Source organism: Mobula birostris, chromosome 10, assembly GCF_030028105.1.
Source record: "Mobula birostris isolate sMobBir1 chromosome 10, sMobBir1.hap1, whole genome shotgun sequence".
In the NCBI taxonomy this organism is placed as follows: domain Eukaryota; kingdom Metazoa; phylum Chordata; class Chondrichthyes; order Myliobatiformes; family Myliobatidae; genus Mobula; species Mobula birostris.
In genome coordinates, this window is record NC_092379.1 from 108,541,864 (window position 1) to 108,561,533 (window position 19,670).

The window sequence follows — 19,670 nt, forward strand, 5'->3', positions numbered from 1 at the left end:
ATGAATTTACTCATAAAGCATACTAAGGATAAGGATAGCAAATTTATACGGGGATGTTGTGGCATATTAAGGTAACAAGAAAGAGCTCTGAAGGGGTTAGGAATACCAAAAGGGTAGTTACCTCAATCTCAGGGGCTACCCAGTGAGAACTAGCTTTGTGTACACACGAAATGTTATGTAGTTTTAAATTCATTTAGCGAATGATGAGAAATTCCACTCTTCACAATTTTTAAAATCTTTTCTGAAGTTGATTGCTTTTTTGTATGCTGTCTTATGTCAACTGTTTACTATTTCCAATCACTTTGCAGTTTGGGCCCACTATTGAGCTTCTTTTTAAGTTCAAAAATAAACTTTATTCATAATAAAATAAACAGTATATACGAGAATACAGTGCAAAGACATTTCACCTACGTGACATTTGGTCAATTCATTTAGTAGTGGTAATACCTTTTTAAAAAACCATAGCACCGTTACCTCCAGGGTGATACACCCTATTGTATGGAGTTGTCTTTACGTATTCTTACGCGTTCGGTGAATTGGAAATAAAGGGCGGTTCGGCGTTACTTGCATGCTCTTTCAAAAGAGGAGCAATACTTTTATGATTGACAGGGGCGCCGCGACTTTAGGATTGAACCAATAGGCAAGAAGCATGGGCGGCCCCTGCGTGCACGAGCAGCCTGAGTTGCGTCACTCAAAATACGTCAGTGTGTCCCAAGATGGCGACTACCAGTGGGAGCGGCGATAGCAACGCGGCTTCGAGCCGTAAACATCTCGGCATTCCTCAGGCTGTGTTTGTGGTAAGGCCCCCGAGGGTCGCGATCAGGGTGGGGCCATCTTGTAGCCATCGCAACCTTGGAGTGCGTGTCTGAGGCCCGGCGTGAGCGAGAGAGATTCTGTCCCCATGGAGATTGGCGTTAGTGAGGCACCCCTCGCCCTGCCGGCGTTGGACATTCAGCTGGTTCCTTTAACCGCAATATTGCCTTACACTGAATTATGCCTATGCTATATGGCCATTGGGCCTCAACAGAGTAATAAGTCCCAGATTCCATTCCTGAACTGACCGGCTCCACGCCTCAGTTCCGGTGATCTTGGGAGGGATGAATTTAGCAGACTTTTTATTCTTGCTGTTCACTATCCAGTAACTCTTGGTGAGTGTAAGTGGACAAAAGACAAGGACAAGGCAGTGCATTTTGCGTTTAAATATTCTGCACACACACTCGGATTCTGGGAGAGGCATCGAAAGATTTCTGATGTCACCAGAGCATCATGTTAATGTCAGAGTCTGCAACTTCCCAGAGAAAGGAATTAATTTGGGATCACTGTATATATGGGACTTGAATTGTTCTCTGTTACACTTAAAGAATGGTGGGAATGCAGTGGAGGGGAACGATATACAGATGCAGCTTGCTTGAAAGATGATAATCATTTATAGAAAGAACGCATAGATTAGTGTATGCACTTTTTAAAGAAACAAACATGGTGGTAATGGGGGAGGGGAAGAAATTCACATGATTTATAGATTACTATTTAATGTTTTTTCTTGAATATTATTTGTGCACCATTTTTCAGCATCCCTCAGTTTGTGATTGATTAGCCTCTATACAAATACTGCTTTCTGTATTGAAAGTATGCCAAGCTGGTCCACATACAAAAGCTTGACAGAAAAAGGGAGAAAGATATGGATTACAGGCCAACACCTTGTTTGAAAAGATTGACTTCGGTCAAATTAATAGGGTGAATATATCAAGTGTAACAGAAACTGAGTTCTGTTAGAGATGGAGAAGGGGATTAACAAGGCAGAGAGAGAATGGAATATATACTAATAAATGAATAGGAGAGGTACAGAGAGTGGGAATTGTGATTATGGAGAGATTTGAAGGTGAGAAGTTTTGTCTGTTAGTTGCAGTGACTTAACAAAAACAATCATAGGATTGAATATGCCTGGAAATGAGAATCTTTTGAGAAATGGAGTGAGACTGGAATGAAGGTGAGCAATGTATTGGATGGTCTATTTCAATGGAAGTAAAAGAAGGCAAGAGGTGTGATGCCAGCAATGACTGAGGGAAATTTATAGCATGAACAGATTAATTTGGTCAATTTTTTGTCAAGTAATGTGCAGCTGGGTTTTATCAGAACTTAGTGCTTGTTATAGAATCAAGCGAACTGATAGGAAAATAGTCGAGCATGTCAGCAAATGTGTGTCAATCCTATTGTTAAAGTATCTCAAAAAGCCTTCTGATGGATTGGTGTGTGGGTAATGGATGGTCCTGCATTTCTGGGACAATTGCTCAATATAATACTGTTTTATAAAATATGTGACTCGCCACAAGTAATGTTATAACAAATTTATTTAAAATGCGCTTTTAAAACTTGCATTGCTCAATAACTTTCATTTGCATTGTCAAAGTATTATTTCAAGAGATGCATAGAGTCTAAGCCAGTAGTTTTAGTGTTGAATTGCCCATGTAATTCTATGTAATTTTATTGATCTTCACTTTCTGTGCAACTTTTTCAGATTTGTTTACCACATCAGCTGTCTAAATGTAGTTTGTCCATTTTTTTTTCCATAACGGTTCCGAAATACCAAGCTTCTTAGCTACAACAAGGCTTGAATGTTCTACAGTGACAGTACAACTGTGTTGCTGAATAAATGCAATGTTCTGAACTCTATTCACTCTTCCTTCCTCTATTTCCAAGTTTTGTCTCCTCTTCTGCAACTTACTCCTTTTTCTGGCTTTGCTTTTACAGATGCACAAAATTTCCTAACCAGAGCAGCCATTATTTTTGTGTAAACCTGATAAATGGAAGAGACTCTTGGTTTTCTATACCTGAATACACTGAGACTAGTTAGATGAAACTGTCTAGGGGATCTAGGAGTTCTTGCACTGTAAAAGCATGGTATTATTGGATTGGAAATATTGCAATAAATCAGCTATTTGAAGGCCACAGATACAGATGATTGATGAAAGCAGCACAGGAAATGCAGCTAATTGGCCAGTGACCCCAATGCATAGGTTATTTGGTTCTATCAAGATCATTCACATTCCAAATACCCAAGGCAGCACCCCAGCCAAGAGCACTGGAAAAAGCATCTGGAAAATCTCAATGAAAACTACCTTTGACATGAGACATGGGAGGAGAATTAGGACATTTGGCCCATCGAGTCTGCTCCTCTATCCAATCATGGCTAATGCTTTTCTTCCAAGCCATTCCACAGCCTTCTCCCCATAACCTTTGATGCCGTGTTCAATCAAGAACCTATCATGCGCTGCCTTAAATACACCCACTGACTTGGCCTCCACAGCTGCCTGTGCTAATAAATACCACTAATTCACCAAACTCTGTCTAAAGAAACATCGGATCTCTGTTTTAAATGGATTCCCCTCTAGCCAGAGGTTGTACCCTCTTGTCCTAGATTCCCCCCACCATGGGAAACATCCTTTCCACATCTACTGTCTTGGCCTTTCAGTATTTGAAAGGTTTCAATGAGATCTCCCCACCCATCCTTCTAAATTCCAGTGAGTACAGACCCAAAGCCAACAAACGATCCTCATATGATAACCCTTTCATTCCCAGAATCATCCTTATGAACCTCTGAACCCTCGCCAATGCTAGCACATCTCTTCTTAGATGAGGAGCCCAAAACTGTTCACAATACTCGATGTGTGGCCTCACCATTGCCTTATAAAGCCTCAGTATCACGTCCCTACTCTTGTACTCTAGACCTCTTGAAATGAATGCTAACGTTCCATTTGCCTTCCTCGTCACCGATGCTATTTGCAAGTTAGCCTTTAGGGTGTTCTGCACAAGGACTCCCAAGTCCATTTGCATCTCAGATTTTTGGATTTTCTCCCTGTTAAGAAAATAGTCTGTACATTTATTTCAATAACTTTAATTTGCATTGTCAAAGTATTATTTAAAGAGATGCATCGAGTCTAAGCCAGTAGTTTTAGTGTTGAATTGCCCATGTAATTCTATGTAATTTTATTGATCTTCACTTTCTGTGCAACTTTTTCTGATTTGTTTACCACATCGGCTGTCTAAGTGTAGTTTGTCCATTTTTTTTTCCAGAACAGTTCTGAAAAATACAAGAAATGTATGATATGCTGTTAAGTGGATTTACTTATTTTGGGAGAGTCTAGAAGACTTTTGAAATAGATGTTTTATACAGACAATTGTTTTATAATCACTTTTACAGCCATTGCTATTTGTTGAGAAATGAAGTGTCCTTTTGAATTGATGAGCTGTAATTCTAAAAATTTGTCTGCTACTCTTCTGCCACTTATCTCTGCATTGTGTGTAGTATTACACTTTTAAAAAAGTGCAGGAACTGAGGGTATGTAGCTTTCATTAAATATATTTGTTACTTAAATGACCGGTCTTCTGACTAATTGACTGTGAATCATTCAATTATAGATAACAACTAACAGTATATTGGAGACTAACAATTTTAGTTTTGTGTCACTGTCTTAATCTACGCACAAGGTTAGACAGTGTTGGCCATCAAGTTATTAAATCATAGAAAAGTGATCACACTTGTCCAAACCCTGTATTTGCCCTCCTCACTTCCAGTAAGTTGTTGGACAGCTCAGATTATGAGTTGATATCACGTAGATGCTATCCATGTGCTGTGATCTTGATTGTAGTTATTCCACCTCTGTCAGATCCAATTTGAAACAAAAGTCAAAATTAAGTTTTCTTGACTACACAATTCAATCACTCATATTTGATTTTTCCCCTTTGCTTAATGGTATATAATTGATCTTCATTTCTTTTAAATTCATTTCAATCTGCATTTTTTAAAATTCCCTAATCTTTTGTCTTCCAGGAAGATGTTATTGCATTTATGAAGCAACCTGGAAATGAGACAGCAGACCTTGTGTTGAGGAGGTTAGATGAACAGTACCAGAAATACAAATTCATGGAACTAAATCTATCGCAAAAGAAGAGAAGGTGAGAGATCAAATAGTTAGGTAGCAAAAATATCCAGTTGGAAAATTGATTTATTATTGTCACGTGTACTGAGGTACATTGAAGAACTTGTCTTGCATGTAGTTTATACAGATCAAATCATTATAATAATGCACTGAGATTGTACAAGGTAAAGCAATAAGGTAGGGAATCCAAGCTGCTTTTTCGATTAGTTTTTGATCTTGAAGAGTTGCCCCACATAAACGCTGCCCCAATTTACTGTAATCTACTAAACATAAGATAATTTGTACACATTGAGTTTATGTCTGTATACAGAGTGACTCCGACAGAAAATGATAAAGTAGTAGTACTTATTATTAGTAATTCTTAGAGACACAGAATTTAGATTGAAAAAACAGAACAATTATAATAGAAGTAATGAGTGAATCTCCAGAGAGCAGCTTGCAATGAGTTGCCACACTCGGGTTCCTTCTGTTAGAACAAATTGCTAACACATAAAGCATTTTTTAAATGGGTAACTTATCATGAGGAAAAGCATCCAAATGGCTCTGGAGCTCCTTATGAAAATATTTCTCAGAGATTAGACCTCTATCAAAACTCCTAACATGCAAGAAGTGCATGAATTAAATAGTTTTATTAGAAGGGGTATGAAAATATTTTCAACCATTTTTTCAATTGCATTCTGAAGTTTCACCTAATTTCCCTTGAACACAAAAATCAGCTGTGTTTCTGGAGAATATTTGCTTCTATTACATTTTTTTCTGCAATTTTTAATTCTCTCTATGTATTTCTGTTGGAAATGAATAATTTTATTCATTACACTTTTAATGGGCAACTTACTGTTCAGTTTTATTCACTTTAAAGATTAGAATATAATCTGATTAAATTACTTGTATAGTATCCAGTAGCAAGTAAATAACTTAAAGACAGACCTTTAGTGATATTCCCAGAGTCAAAAGAATATGCTGCCTTTACATATTTGGACACAGTGTAATTGTACAGCTGATATTCTTGAACTATTGAGCTACAACTAACTAGTAGAAAAATTAGGTTATCATTGTTGCCTATAGAAAACAAGTACCTACAATCCAATTGAAATGTTCAAATGTTGAATCTGTTAGATCAGTGAAAAATCAGTGCCACTTTTTTTAAAATTTAGTTACGAATTTCCAAAAAATGCTATAATATGGGTAAACCATCAGAATCCTATCATAGTTTTATTGGTAGTCATACTAGTATCTGACAGCTCTGGCAATCAGGGTCAGAAGAAAGGAGATGTAAAGCACTCCTTCCCTCTGCTAGTTTGCAGGTCACCCATGGGCATCTGCTTAGGCCCCAGATCAGGGTCACTTGAAGCCATAGGAGCAGGTGGTGGATAGTCATAAGAATAGCTGGTGCACATCATAAGTCCTGATTATGCAATCACTGATGCCAGGCAGGCAGTCTCTGAAGTATATTGATAATGACTGGAGTCAGTCAGTGGGTGCCGTCTGGAATCCGGGGTTGGCTCCTTCGATCTTGCAACAGCACCGTGTACAGCCTGTCCTCCAGTTTGTTCTTGCTGGCTGCCTTGGCACCGCCCGCCGCGGCCCCCGCCGAACTTGAGTCCGAGGCCGTGTCGGCCTCCAGCTACGGCCGCTTCTTCGAGCTCGGCCCTTCCTTAGGCGGAGGCCTTGGGCAGGTCCAGGCACACGGTGCAGCGCACAAGTTCATCATATCTCTTCTAACTAGATGCACAGCATACGATTCGTAGATATGTGGTGAGGCTTTAATCTCTTCCAGGGAAGATGGCCGTTGGCTGACAAGGAGCTCATCCGCCCTTTGTCAGGTCTTGTTTTTTTCAGTCCTGCTGGGTGTCCTCAGCAGACTAAGTCCGGTGGGGGAGCCAGCCCAAGTCGCCGACCACTCGGCCACGGCCGCCGGGCGCCCGCCCGCTACCGAAAAACCATGGTCGAGCGGCCGGCGACCAAATCGGAGTCACCCGTCTTCTTAAGACACTGTCCAGAAGAAGGCAATGGCAAACCACTTCTGTAGAAAAGTTTGTCAGGAGTGATCATGGTCGTGGATAGAGAAAGGAATGGTAACGGCAGCATGAGGGGGTGTTTCCCCACAAGCGGCGACCCCTCACAGATTAGGGACAGATGGAAGACCATGATTGCCCATGTCATTTGACACAGCACCTAAGTATGATGATGGCAAAAATTACCCCTGGTATAGGTGAGTGATTAGAGAATCAGAGTAGAGTTGATAGACATTTGTGAGAGAATAAGTCACAGAGAAATACGTGAATATTTGTTTTGCACTGAGAGCCGGCACTGACTTGATAGGCTTTAACATCATGGGCAAATATGTGTTTCTCAATAGACACAGGAGATTCTGCAGATGCTGGAAATTTTGAGCAACGCACAGAGAATGTTGGAGGAACTCAGCAAGTCAAGCAGCATCTATGGAGGGTAATAAACTGTTCACATTTCATGCTAAGACCCTTCAGGATTAGAAAAAGAAGGCAGCAGAAGCCCAAATAAATTGTTGATGTTTTGGTCTCGGCCTGAAACATCAACTGTTTATTAGCCTCCACAGATACTGGCTGACTTGCTGAGTTCCTCTAGCATTTTGTATGTGTTTCTACATTTTTGGCATTAGAAAATACTGAATATTGTTTGTGGCAGGGTTATGGGCCACATAATATAGGGCAGGAGTCCCCAACCTTTTGTGCATCGCAGACCGGTTTAATATTGACGATATTCTTGCGGACCGGCAGACGGGGTGAGGGGGATGGTTGTTCAAGTTCAACAGTGCGTGACAGGGAATGAGAAAAGGTACAGCTGACTCATATCGTTTCATATCGCTAAATCATATCGTTCCCTCGAGGCCCGGTCACACATCTTTGCAGCTTGGTGGTTGGGGACCACTGATATAGGGTATTTGGTGTGCATGATGCCAACCTTCTGGGTGTAAATACTTGGGTTATGTTCAGATCTAGTTTAATACTTAAGTTGGAGATCTTATACTCTTCAGGTTTTATACGGCAAGTTGAATGTTTCTATAACAGTAATCGCAGTTTATCAGCCAGAGGATGATAACTTGCTTTTCTCTTTCCCAGGCTAAAAAGTCAAATTCCAGAAATTAAACAGACGTTAGAAATCTTAAAACACATGCAGAAGAAAAAGGTAAAACTCATCAAAGTTTCACGTAAAACTGGCCAATTGGCAGATTTTTTTTGTTCATTGCTCTTGGACGTTTGTTCTGTGTTTTTCAGACATAGTTAATCATAGGCATACAGCATGGAAACAGGCACATGGGAACTCCAAATTCATGCTGACTATTTGTACTACACTTTCTTTCCGCTCCTTCCCATTTGCCCACTCCATATTCCATTACTCATGTACACAATAAGGGCTATTTACAATGGCCGTATAAGCTATTGACCTGCATATCTTTGGAAGGTGGGAGAAAATCCAAACAGGAAATGTGCAAACTCTGATCACAGGTAGGGATCGAGACTGAACCTGAGTTACAAAAGCTGTAAAGCAGTAATTCTACTTGCTCTACTATAGCATTGAACAGATAAGTAACTAAGTTTCCAAGCATAGGGGATTTTCAGAAATGCTATTTTACTGATTTTACCCACATCGGAATTTCCCTGGACTGATAAAATTTTTAAAAAACATTTACATTTTATTTAATTTGACATGTGCTAGAATGATCCACGCCATTCCGAGGATCCCATTCCAAGGATCTCTTGGATCCAACACGATGAGTCAAATATTTGGATCACAAAATGAAACATATACAGAAATACCTCTGCTAAGATAAAATAAAAATAGTTATTATCTTGTCATTCTCCTAAGATTCTGTATTTTCTTTATTTCTAATCTACTTTAAAATTGCAAGGAAGTAAATGTCCCCTGATTGATACGATTAATTTTCACCGAAGTGTTCATCTAGCCATATGAAAGATAAAAAAAAAGATCTTTGCCACTTTCCTATGGCAAAATATTCCTTGAATATAAACACTTCTGCTTAAATATCCCTTTCATTTTGTTTCTGATGGTCTTTAAGAAGAATTCTTTCTAAGTTAAACACATTTTCAAGTTTAAATCATTATAAAGTGAAGCAAAAAAAGTGAACACTGAGCAAGCAGTTTCACCCTGATTTCAGTTGAATACAAAGCAAAATACCAGGGATGCTAGAATTTTGAAATTAAAATAGAACATACTAGAAATACTCAAGTCGTGCAACTTTATACTTTATTGTCACCAAACAATTGATACTAGAACATACAATCATCACAGAGATATTTGATTCTGCGCTTCCTGCTCCCTGGAGTACAAATCAATAGTAAATATTAAAAATATAAATTATAAGTCATAACTAGAAAATGGAAAGTAAGGTAGTGCAAAAAAACTGAGAGGCAGGTCCGGATATTTGGAGGGTACAGCCCAGATCCAGGTCAGGATCCGTTCAGTAGTCTTATCACAGTTGGAAAGAAGCTGTTCCCAAATCTGGCCGTACGAGTCTTCAAGCTCCTGAACCTTCTCCCGGAGGGAAGAGGAATGAAAAGTGTGTTAGCTGGGTGGGTCGTGTCCATGATTATCCTGGCAGCACTGCTCCGACAGCGTGCGGTGTAAAGTGAAGCAGGAATATATAAATGTTTTAGGCTCATGACCTTTCATCACCCTGAAGTTTTAACTCTAGTTTCTCTCCACAAAGCTCACCTGTTGAGTAATACCAGTATTTTCTATTTTTATTTCATTAATTGTTTCATTCCTCAATGAACTTCATACTCCTAATATATTTTGTCTACTTTCATAATATTCAGTGCTAAACTAGATGGCTGAAGCCAGGTTCTAGATTTCTGTGAGTAATACATATATTGAGGAGAGAGAAAGTATTTGCTTGATATATTTGATAGTGAGCTTGCCTTCTGCTTTTTCTTTATTTTAAAGGATTCCACAGATCCAATGGAGACTATGTTTCTCCTGGCAGACAATTTGTATGCTAAAGCATCGGTCCCTCCTACGGATAAAGTGTGCTTATGGTTGGGGGTAAGTTCAGGCTCATAGATTTTCTTCCTGTGTTTATTTTTCTGCTTTATATGAGAAGAATGAGCATGCAGATAAAATCTTCAGGTTCAAGCACTTTCAATACAGGTTCCAAAGCAAGCTGTTCTGTATACAAAATCAAAATGCTGCAAACACTGAAAAATTGAAATAAGAGAAGTAAATGCGACAAATAGCAGGTGGGAAATGACCCACAGGTCAGTGACCCAAAACCAGAAAGCTTGAGAATGAATCCTATTACATCCCTAACAATGGCTGGCTTTTGCTTTTTCACATTATGTGAAATTGGATCCAATCTATAGCCAGGTAGAATTTATCTATATATTTAACAAGTAACTTAATATTATTGTAACTACTGAAAAGGAGAGTAAATGTTTCTTTAATCATATTAATGAGGTTTTCTCAGCTCACTAATTGACTCATATTTTAATAGCGTGGGTTACAACATCTTCAATTGAACAATGTGCACTCTATAAAGTTAATGATTCAATATGTTGATTAAAGAGAGTTGTGATGTTGAAGTGCCAGGCAACCTCATGGGTGATTGTCTGTTGCTTTCTCTTTTACTGGTGAATAACTTAGGTGAAAATCAAGGCCAGGCATGTAGGTATCACCTAAATGAGTAAAAGAAAAGATACAATAGATCATGGAACAATAGTTTAATATTCATTTCTCTTGGGGTCAGCAAAACATTAAATTGTGGAACAAGGAGCAAACAGATTCAGGAAATTGTTGTAGAGGAAGGTGCAGTGAACAATATGCATCCAGAGCTTCATTATTGGTGATGCTGCTATTAGTTTTATCTTTGTGTGCACTTAAAACATTGTTGACAAGACCACATTATTGAGTTCTTACTATTTAAAATCAAAAGTGGAAAGAGATATGGGTGGGAACCAATGGAAGATTGGTTAAGAAAGGTTTCTGTCTTGCTGCAGGCTAATGTAATGCTTGAATATGATATTGATGAAGCTCGAGCATTACTCGAGAAGAATCTAACAACTGCAACTCGTAATCTAGAAGGGCTAGAAGAAGATCTGGATTTCCTTCGTGATCAGTTCACCACCACAGAAGTCAGTATCCTTTTGACCAAGTTGGCACCGAGCAATGAGAAAATGTAATGCTTTTATAGGTTTTGCTCAGATTTCTGTTCACATTTATTGTTTATCTTGTAAAGGTCAGAAACTGATTGGCGATCACTAGCCTAAATCAGCCTAGAATGGATGCAGACTTCCAACTGACAGATAATAGGTGCAGAGCAATTCTCTTCATGTTTACCATCTATTTTTTTTCCTTTATCTTCTCTAGTACTTAGCCCTACTATGCTGCTCCCTCAAGTAGGGCATTTGAAATGGTTATATCTGTACAGTAATAATTTCATAGGCCAGGAAATTGATAGTTATGTATTCTGATATTAAATGCCAATTTTGTTGTTTAATGCAGCAGCAACTGAAGTTGCTAAATACTGCTTTGCTACAATTAGTCAACAACTTCATTTTTTTGTACTACATAGGTCTGCAAATGATAGATGGGAAATTGGTAAGGATTTGTGCTCAGCAAGTATTTTCTGTGTTGCTGCCAAAGATTCAAGGTTGTTTAATATCATTTCCAGTACACAAGGGTAAAGGAGAACAAGATAATCTGATACAGCACAAAAAAACACAATAAGATAACACAATGATAAAATATCACAGTACATATAAATACATAAGTTAGCTTATATAGTATGTCCATAGAGTGAAGTTAGGCGCACAGGAGTGTCTGTACATTAAATGGCTGACAGAAGGTTTTAAAGTAGTGGTTATGGGGGGCATGGAAGACTGAGTTATTGGGTGGAGGTGTTGATCAGCCCTACTGCTTTGGAAAAGTAACTTTTTGAGTCTGGTGGTCCTGGTGTGGATGCTACGTGGGCCTCCTCTCTGATGGGAGTAGGACAAATGGTCCATGAGCAGGTTGGGTAGAATCCTTCAAGATGTTACTGGCTATTTTCTGGTACTTTTCTGGGTGTATATATGTATCTATCTTTGAAGGTGGTTAGGCTGGTGTCAGTGATGCACTGGGCAGTTTTGACAGCCTGTTGTAGAGTCTTTCTGTCGATTGCAATGTAGTGTTGGTACCATGCAGTGTGGCAGTGTGTTAGGATGCTCTCATGCGTATTTGCAGAATGACGTGAGTGTAGATGTGCATTTCTCTTCCCTCTCTTCAGCATTGCTGAGCTCTCCTGATAGTGTAGAATATGTTAACCATACTCTGTGATAACCGTACCATGAGGGCAGGAAGGCAAGGTGCCTTGTCATCAATTTAATTGGAGTAAAATGGGGTGACGGAATAAAAGATGGGTCTCATGAATAGGGTGATCTAAGAGACAGCATAAGGAAGATAAGAAGTAATTCCATAAATGAGCCAGGAGTTTCTCGCATTCTGTAGAACAGTTATAGAGTAGGAGAAGGAAATTGTTGTAGAATATAGAGAGAACGATAAGGCATGATGTTTTTTCAGCAAGTGCAGTGGATGCGAAATTGGTCGTGTGCAAATTTGTATCTGCACCCATTGGTTTGAAGGAGCTTAGATAGAGATAGCTGTAGTTGGCAGAAAATGCCACGGTTTTGCTGGAGGCATAAATGCCATTTGTGCTTTCATTTTGCATATGTCTGGGGCAGCATTTTCAAGCCTCAAACCCAGTTTACTAGTTGCAATAGATTTGGAAGTTTATCTCACATACATCTCCTTGCAACTTTATATCAATGATGAGACATGATAGGATCCATTGTCTGATTAATTTTACTGCACTCACAGGCAAAGGAGGGTTCAATGTAGTGGCTCCATCATCCACGTCCTGTTGGAATCACATATCAAGAAGAGACCTTCTGAAGAGACCAACTAAGCACCTTCTGAAACATCCATTGCATAATTTAGGAATAAACATTGATAGACTAGACTAGATAGTTGGGTGCTCAAGAGGATAACTTGTGTACTTGCACTTATGTTTCATGATCAATTTTCATGATGTCTTATTTCAATTTAATTTAAATTCATAATATATCATGCAACACTCAAACCATTACTTTGCCGTACTCACATTCAAGGTCAAGCATGGTTCTATTGAAACCAGTTAGAGAGCTCTTTTTATAATGTACTGTTTTACTGTTAACAGAAAAACTGCTGCTATGTAGGAGTTATTGGCATTGCACCCACTGTAATGCATCTGATTTGTCCTTAATTGATTGAATTTTAGATATGGCAAGAGTGTATAACTGGGACGTTAAAAGGAGAAGCTCTGAAGCAGCATCAAAAAGCAGTGCATAGCTTGCCAAAGCACATTTTTACACACTTTAACAACCAAACTCATCTTTGTTTTCTTAAAAAAAAAATCCACCGATTTGGCAATATTTGCGTTTGGAAAGCTGCATTTATTTTACTCTTTGAATAATGCAGAAAAATTGAATGTTACATCTAGGAGCAGATGAAAGACTAAAGCTACAGACACGTAGACACACCGATATATTGCATGATTATATGGCATTTGTGGTAATGGAAAAGATTGTCACAGAGTACAGGTTCAAGATGTATTGTTGCCAGTTTTCACTGCAAGTCACATTTGCAGCTGTCCTGCAGCCCAGTCAAACAGGCACATTAGACACCTTGTGTATCCATGCAACAAGTTCTTGCTGTGATACAATACCTGTAAAGATTTTGTATGGTTCTATCATGAGATGTTAATAAACTGCTGAATAGAACAAAGTAAGTACTCCTGTAGTATTTAACTTCTTCCTTTGCAAATTTTGTACTTGAGGTGAAGTCCATCACAGCTGGGGATGAACACCATTTTTCATTTCAGCTGCTTGGTGAATGGATTAAATATTCTCTGGTCATATTGGCATAGATTATCACATTTCTGAACTTAAGACAACTCAAGATTTACATGATTTTCTCTTGTGGTCTGTCTTTAAGATTACCAGATCTTGCCTGTATTTGTTCTATCCTCTTACACACTTATGCCTTCCAGTTTTTACCAACTGTAGATTGATCATTATAGAGTAGACAAGGATACTCCTTGACCAATTAAGTTGGCACCAACTTGTATTAAAGACCAGCCTGGTGAGTTCAACATCCTACCTCTTTTCCCCAAATCTCTAGTGTATGTCCAATTTCTTTTTGAAAGCTGACAGCTCACTTTGTCATCTTCAAAGTTCTGTGAACAAATTCCTGTGCAGTCTTTTGTTTTAAAATTTGTACCACTTAGCATTTTCTCTCCTTTTCCCTTATAAAATTATCAGCTCTCACTTTTGTGTGCAGAATTTCATTTTTATTTTTCTACATCAGATTTAGATTTTAAGATTCTAGTCTACACCTCACTCTATATCCAAGTTATTGACATATTTCAGAACTAGACATAATTGAACTTGGGGAAATTCTTATATGACCTATTCCAATTTGAAAAGCAGCTATTTACAATAACTGCTTTTTAATCTGCTCTCTGTTTTCCGCCTAAGATGTTCAATGTTACTTGCAAGTCCGATATTTGTATCAAATGCCTTTTGAAAATCAATAACAAGATCAACTCCACTGGCCTCATCATTCTCATCCCAAGAAAGTTAAGTAAAATCACTCCTACTCAATCTTCCCCTAAAAGTTGTTGTTAGCTCTCCTTCATAGCTCCACAATTGTCTGAGTGATTTCTTTTGAATGTTACTTCCTGTACCCTCTCCATCAGTGAGGAAAAGCTGACTTAGTCTTCAAGATTTGAATTGAGTTACAGATTTTTAAAAAAAATTACATGTGATTCTTTTTCTTTCTAATCTGCGTATGAGCTTATTCTCTGTAACCAATGTACACTTTGGACAAGCTGACTGTAGAACACATGCCTGTTTGTATCCTTGAAATTGTAATTCTGTCTCTTGTACTGGATGGATACAATCAGATTGCAGACACATTACATATCAAAAACTTACTCTGGTACTTGAAATATCCCAGGATACAAAAGTGTAAGAGATTTCAAAGGTAACAACTTTTGTATCCATTCCAAAGTTTTGATATTATTAGTGAACCTTCAGTTACCACACCATCTGAACTTCTGAAATCCTTGGTACCAGCACCTTTGTGCAACATTTGGCTTGGACTTTCGATCATTCAACCTAACTTCTGCTACTTCTGCTAAGATAAATTACATTCAGGTGGTCAGTTAATTAGTTTTGCATTAAAAATGTATTTTAAAGCCTCTGCATTAATTTGTATTTGTGTTACCACCCTTTTTCTTCCATGTTAAGCATAGCCTTAATATTTTTAATGTGCCTTCAAGAAAACAGGTTAGATCAGAAGTTGTGTTTTGAAATGTGGGAGAGAAAAATTTTGGATGGATTTCTGTTTTGTTGCTCCAAGGGATATTTCTCCAATTCTTCATTTTGATCGTTCTGATTTTGTGGTTTGACTTCCAGATTCTGAGATCTGTTCTGATTCCTTAATGTACCTGGCATCTGTTTTTAAGCGTACCTTAATCCACTGCACAGGGTTTACTGAAATTGATGGCTGTTGAAGTGGTTGGTACTGTATAAGATATAAAGCTTTTCTTACACAACACTACCTCCATACTGTAGAATACTTGCAAGGATGTGCAAGCACTGTTCTACCATTTTTTTTTTTATCATGACTGACCTTCAGTGCCAGTATGGATGCTTCTGACACAAAATTAATCCATGTGTCAAAGTCCATAAAAAGATAGTTTGATTCCTTGATGTTGTAATCTCCCTTCTCTCATCTAAATTCTGATTTTGCGTGTCCTGATTCTGGAAAGTCAGAGTTAAATTGGTGCATCTATTGCAGTCTCGTGCTTCAATTTCATATCAAAGCTCATATATCTTTTTAAAAATTACATAATTTCCATGTTCTATGACAATTGGGAATCTTAAACTGATAAATATTGAATTAAAACGGGTCTCAGGACTGGTAGCAACAAAACCTTGTGGATTGTTGTAAAATCTATATGGTTCACTGCTGCCTTTAGGAAAGGAAATTTGTCAGCCTTAACCAGTCTGACCTATGTGTTAACTTCAAATCCGCCAACGTAGTTGAGTCCTAACTGCCTCCTCAGTTCAGGCCAAGTAAGGTAGACACCAACATATACAGAAATGTCTGTATGCATGATCAATTTACAGTTTTGGGGCAAAAAATCACAAGGTATCAGTTACATATCAAATATTTTAGAGGACTAATCCATGATGCATCCATCTCTGTCTCTCTCTCTCTCTCTCTCACTCACTCTCTCTTTCTTTCGTACTTGTATTCCAGTTTCAGCGATAACTGACATGCGTAGGTGACAAAACACCATAGAACCACGGAATGTGTTAATGATAGCACAACACTGATTTGCACAGATCATTGCCTTAAATGAAGGAACAAGATGAATTTTCATTGAAAACTGGAATTTGCATGCTGCTGTTACTTAATTTGCTATCCACAGAACAATTTAGAAAGCATGGTCAGTGATGTTAATAGATGGTGGCACTGGAATTTTGTATTTGCTAATGAAGAGGAAGGAAAAGCACTTTGGATTGCCTGCATTGGAGAAGGTAGAAGTAAGTTTTAGTAACAGAAGGTAATTGTTCCAGGTATTTAAAATAGCTTTATATTTCAAAGCCTTAAACACTTATTTGCAGTTTGTTTATTTTTACAATTTAAGGAGCTGTTTGTGACATCATTTGAAATTTTGGAACTATTCAAAAAAAGTGGTTATTTAAACCAGTGGGATTTCAGTGAAGCTAGTGTGAAGACATCTCTGCCCAACTACCAACAGCACATCACCTGCAGCACCAGAGGACCCAAGATACACAACCATCAGGAATGCCTACTGTTCCATCTCTCAAATGTTTTTCAGGGAATCTCACCATCTGGCTGTTCTCCTACCTGCATACAGGCACAGACCAGTGGTAAGGACAACAAACGGGAGGCAGAGGAGCAGCTAACAGACTGTTTCAGGTCAGCGGAATAGGCCCTGTTCGAGGAACTTAATAAATATGCCACGGTTGTCATGGACTTTGATGCACATGGATCAATAACGTCGTCATTTATTCAACAAGAGAAGCAGCACATAAAATTTGTTCAAACATTTGAACAATGACAGTTTTGAAGTTATTGGGTAAACAGCACTGAAAAACACTTCAGCTCAACTTGTACCTGCCAACCAAGATGTCCATCTAAGGCAGCCCCGTTTGGCCCATATCCCTCTATATCCATATACAAGTTGAATCTATATCCAAGTGTCTTTTAAACCTGAAAAATCTTGAATAGTAAGTTATCACATCTGAACTGCATCTCCACCATAACAACAGCAGCTTTCATTGATGAGCACTATCAGTGTTGAAGGACATTTTCAATCTACCTTATCTGATTTAGTGTGAAGTAAATAAAAGAGCTAGATTTAAGCCAGCAAGCTGAAGCAGTTCAAGGAGGAAAGCTCCTGGACATCTAGTTTTAGGTGAAAATTAGGATGTTACAACAGGCTGGAATTGGAGCAGTACTAGATCTTGGAAGGGTGGAGCTGGTTATAAAGATGGGCAGAGGGAATGGGGAAACAATATCATCATGTGTTTGAGTACAGAATCAAGATTTTGTAAGGGTTAATGAAGAGCACAGGATTGCTGACTAAATTGGATTTTGTACCAATTAAGGTACAAGCAGAAGAATTTGGGGATGAAACAGAACTTACAGAGGATGATACTTTGGCCTGGAACCCTTTGCAGTTGTTGAGACAGTGAAAGTGCTGTATATTCAAGCACTGAAAACAAGTGAGGTGAGATGGAAGAAAGTCGGTGGCACTAGTGATGGTGCAGATATATTAACAAAAGCTTATTTTGGGATCTAATAATGTATCAAAGTTGGAAGCAATCTGAATTGAATCAACTTTATTACTTACATCTTTCATATACATGAGTAAAAATCATTACATCTTGTGCAAGTTATAGTAATTCATAATAAATATTATGTACAACAAGATAGTCAATATCACATAGAAATACAGTTGCATCAGCATGAATTAAGCAGTCTGATGGCCTGGTGGAAGAAGCTGCCCCGGAGCCTGTTGTCCTGGCTTTTACAAGGAGTGATTGATAAGTTTGTGGCCCAGGGTAGAAGGAGTCAATTTTAGAAAACCTAGCACATTTATTTTTCCTACATTTACACACTTAGTCCAGCAGTCATGGAGCATACGGATCCCTTCTTTGTAAAAGTTGGCGTCTTGGACCTCTGGAAAGTGGTCCACAGCAGGAGTGATTGATAAGTTTGTGGCCTAAGGTAGAAGATGAGGAGAAACTTCAAATGTTCTGCATTTTCACTCAGAGTTGAACTGCATGTGCATGTAACGCAAGCTGTATAACTCATCTCCTTCTACCTTAGGCCACAAACTTATCAATCACCCCTGCTGTGGACCACTTCTACAAAGAAGGGATCTGTATGCTCCACGACTGCTGGACTAAGTGTGTACATGTAGGAGGGGACTATGTTGAAAAATAAATGTGCTAGGTTTTCTAAAATTGACTCCTTCTACCGTAGGCCACGAACTTATCAATCACCCCTTGTACGGTGTGATACCATTTCCTGGATGGTAGTAGCTGGAACAGTTTGTGGTTGGGGTGACTTGAGTCCCCAGTGATCCTTCGGGCTGTTTTTACACACCTGTCTTTGTAAATGTCCTGAATAGTGGGAAGTTCACATCTACAGATGTGCTGGGCTGTCTGCACCACTCTCTGCAGAGTCCTGCAACTGAGGGAAGTACAGTTCCCATACCAGGCAATGACGCAACCAGTCAGGATGCTCTCAATTGTGCCCCTATAGAAAGTTTGTGGGATCTGGGGGCCCATACGAAACTTCTTCAACCATCTGAGGTGAAAGAGGTGCTGTTGTGCCTTTTTCACCACACAGCCAGTAGGTACAGACCACGTGAGATCCTCGGTGATGTTTATGCCCAGGAACTTAAAGCTGTTCACCCTCTCAACCCCAGATCCATTGATGTCTACAGGGGTTAGCCTGTCTCCATTCTTCCTGTAGTCCACAACCAGCTCCTTTGTTTGTGCAATATTGAGGGAGAGGTTGTTTTCTTGACACCACTGTGTCAGGGTGATGACTTCTTCTCTGTCGGCTGCCTCATTATTATTTGAGATTAGGCCAATCAGTGTAATGTCAACAAATTTAATTAGCGGATTGGAGCTGTGGGTGGCGACACAGTCTTGGGTATACAGAGGGTAAAGGAGGAGGCTTAGTACACAGCCCTGAGGAGCTCCTATGTTGAAGGGCAGAGGTGAGGGAGCCCACTCTTACCACCTGCCAGTGATCTGACAGGAAATCCAGGATCCAGCTACACAAGCCAGGGTGAAAGCCGAAATCTCTGAGCTTCTTGTCAAACATGGAGGGAATTATGGTTGAATGCATTCTCACATAAGCATCCCTCTTCTCCAGGTATGTAAGGATGGTGTGTAGAGCTGTGGGTATTGTGACATCTGTCGATCGGTTGTGTCAGTAGGCAAATTGTAGGAGGTCCAGTGTGGGTGGTAGCATGCTGCAGATGTAGTCCTTGGCCTGCCTCTCAAAGCATTTGCTTATTTTTGAAGTGAGTGCAACAGGGCGCCAGTTGTTCCAGACACATTACCGTGGTCTTTTGAGGTACTGGAAGAATAGTGGATGTTTCGA

At 39.1% G+C, this 19,670-nt stretch overlaps 1 protein-coding gene across 1 annotated transcript; it reads left to right on the forward strand.

The window, feature by feature from the left end:
- Window positions 1–690: 690 nt before the first annotated feature.
- On the forward strand, window positions 691–13,733 carry vbp1 (von Hippel-Lindau binding protein 1). Its single transcript, XM_072270780.1, has 6 exons — window positions 691–797; window positions 4,829–4,953; window positions 8,036–8,102; window positions 9,882–9,980; window positions 10,931–11,069; window positions 13,228–13,733. Exons 1-6 carry the CDS (start codon window positions 717–719, stop codon window positions 13,296–13,298), a joined length of 582 nt encoding a protein of 193 aa, XP_072126881.1. The 5' UTR covers window positions 691–716; the 3' UTR covers window positions 13,299–13,733.
- Window positions 13,734–19,670: the final 5,937 nt, after the last annotated feature.

Coding starts and splice junctions, on each gene's coding strand:
- vbp1 (XM_072270780.1), top strand. CDS start 717: ATGGCGACTACCAGTGGGAGCGGCGATAGCAACGCGGCTTCGAGCCGT. Junction 4,954..8,035: donor CTATCGCAAAAGAAGAGAAG/GTGAGAGATCAA, acceptor TCTCTTTCCCAG/GCTAAAAAGTCAAATTCCAG. Junction 8,103..9,881: donor AACACATGCAGAAGAAAAAG/GTAAAACTCATC, acceptor TTTATTTTAAAG/GATTCCACAGATCCAATGGA.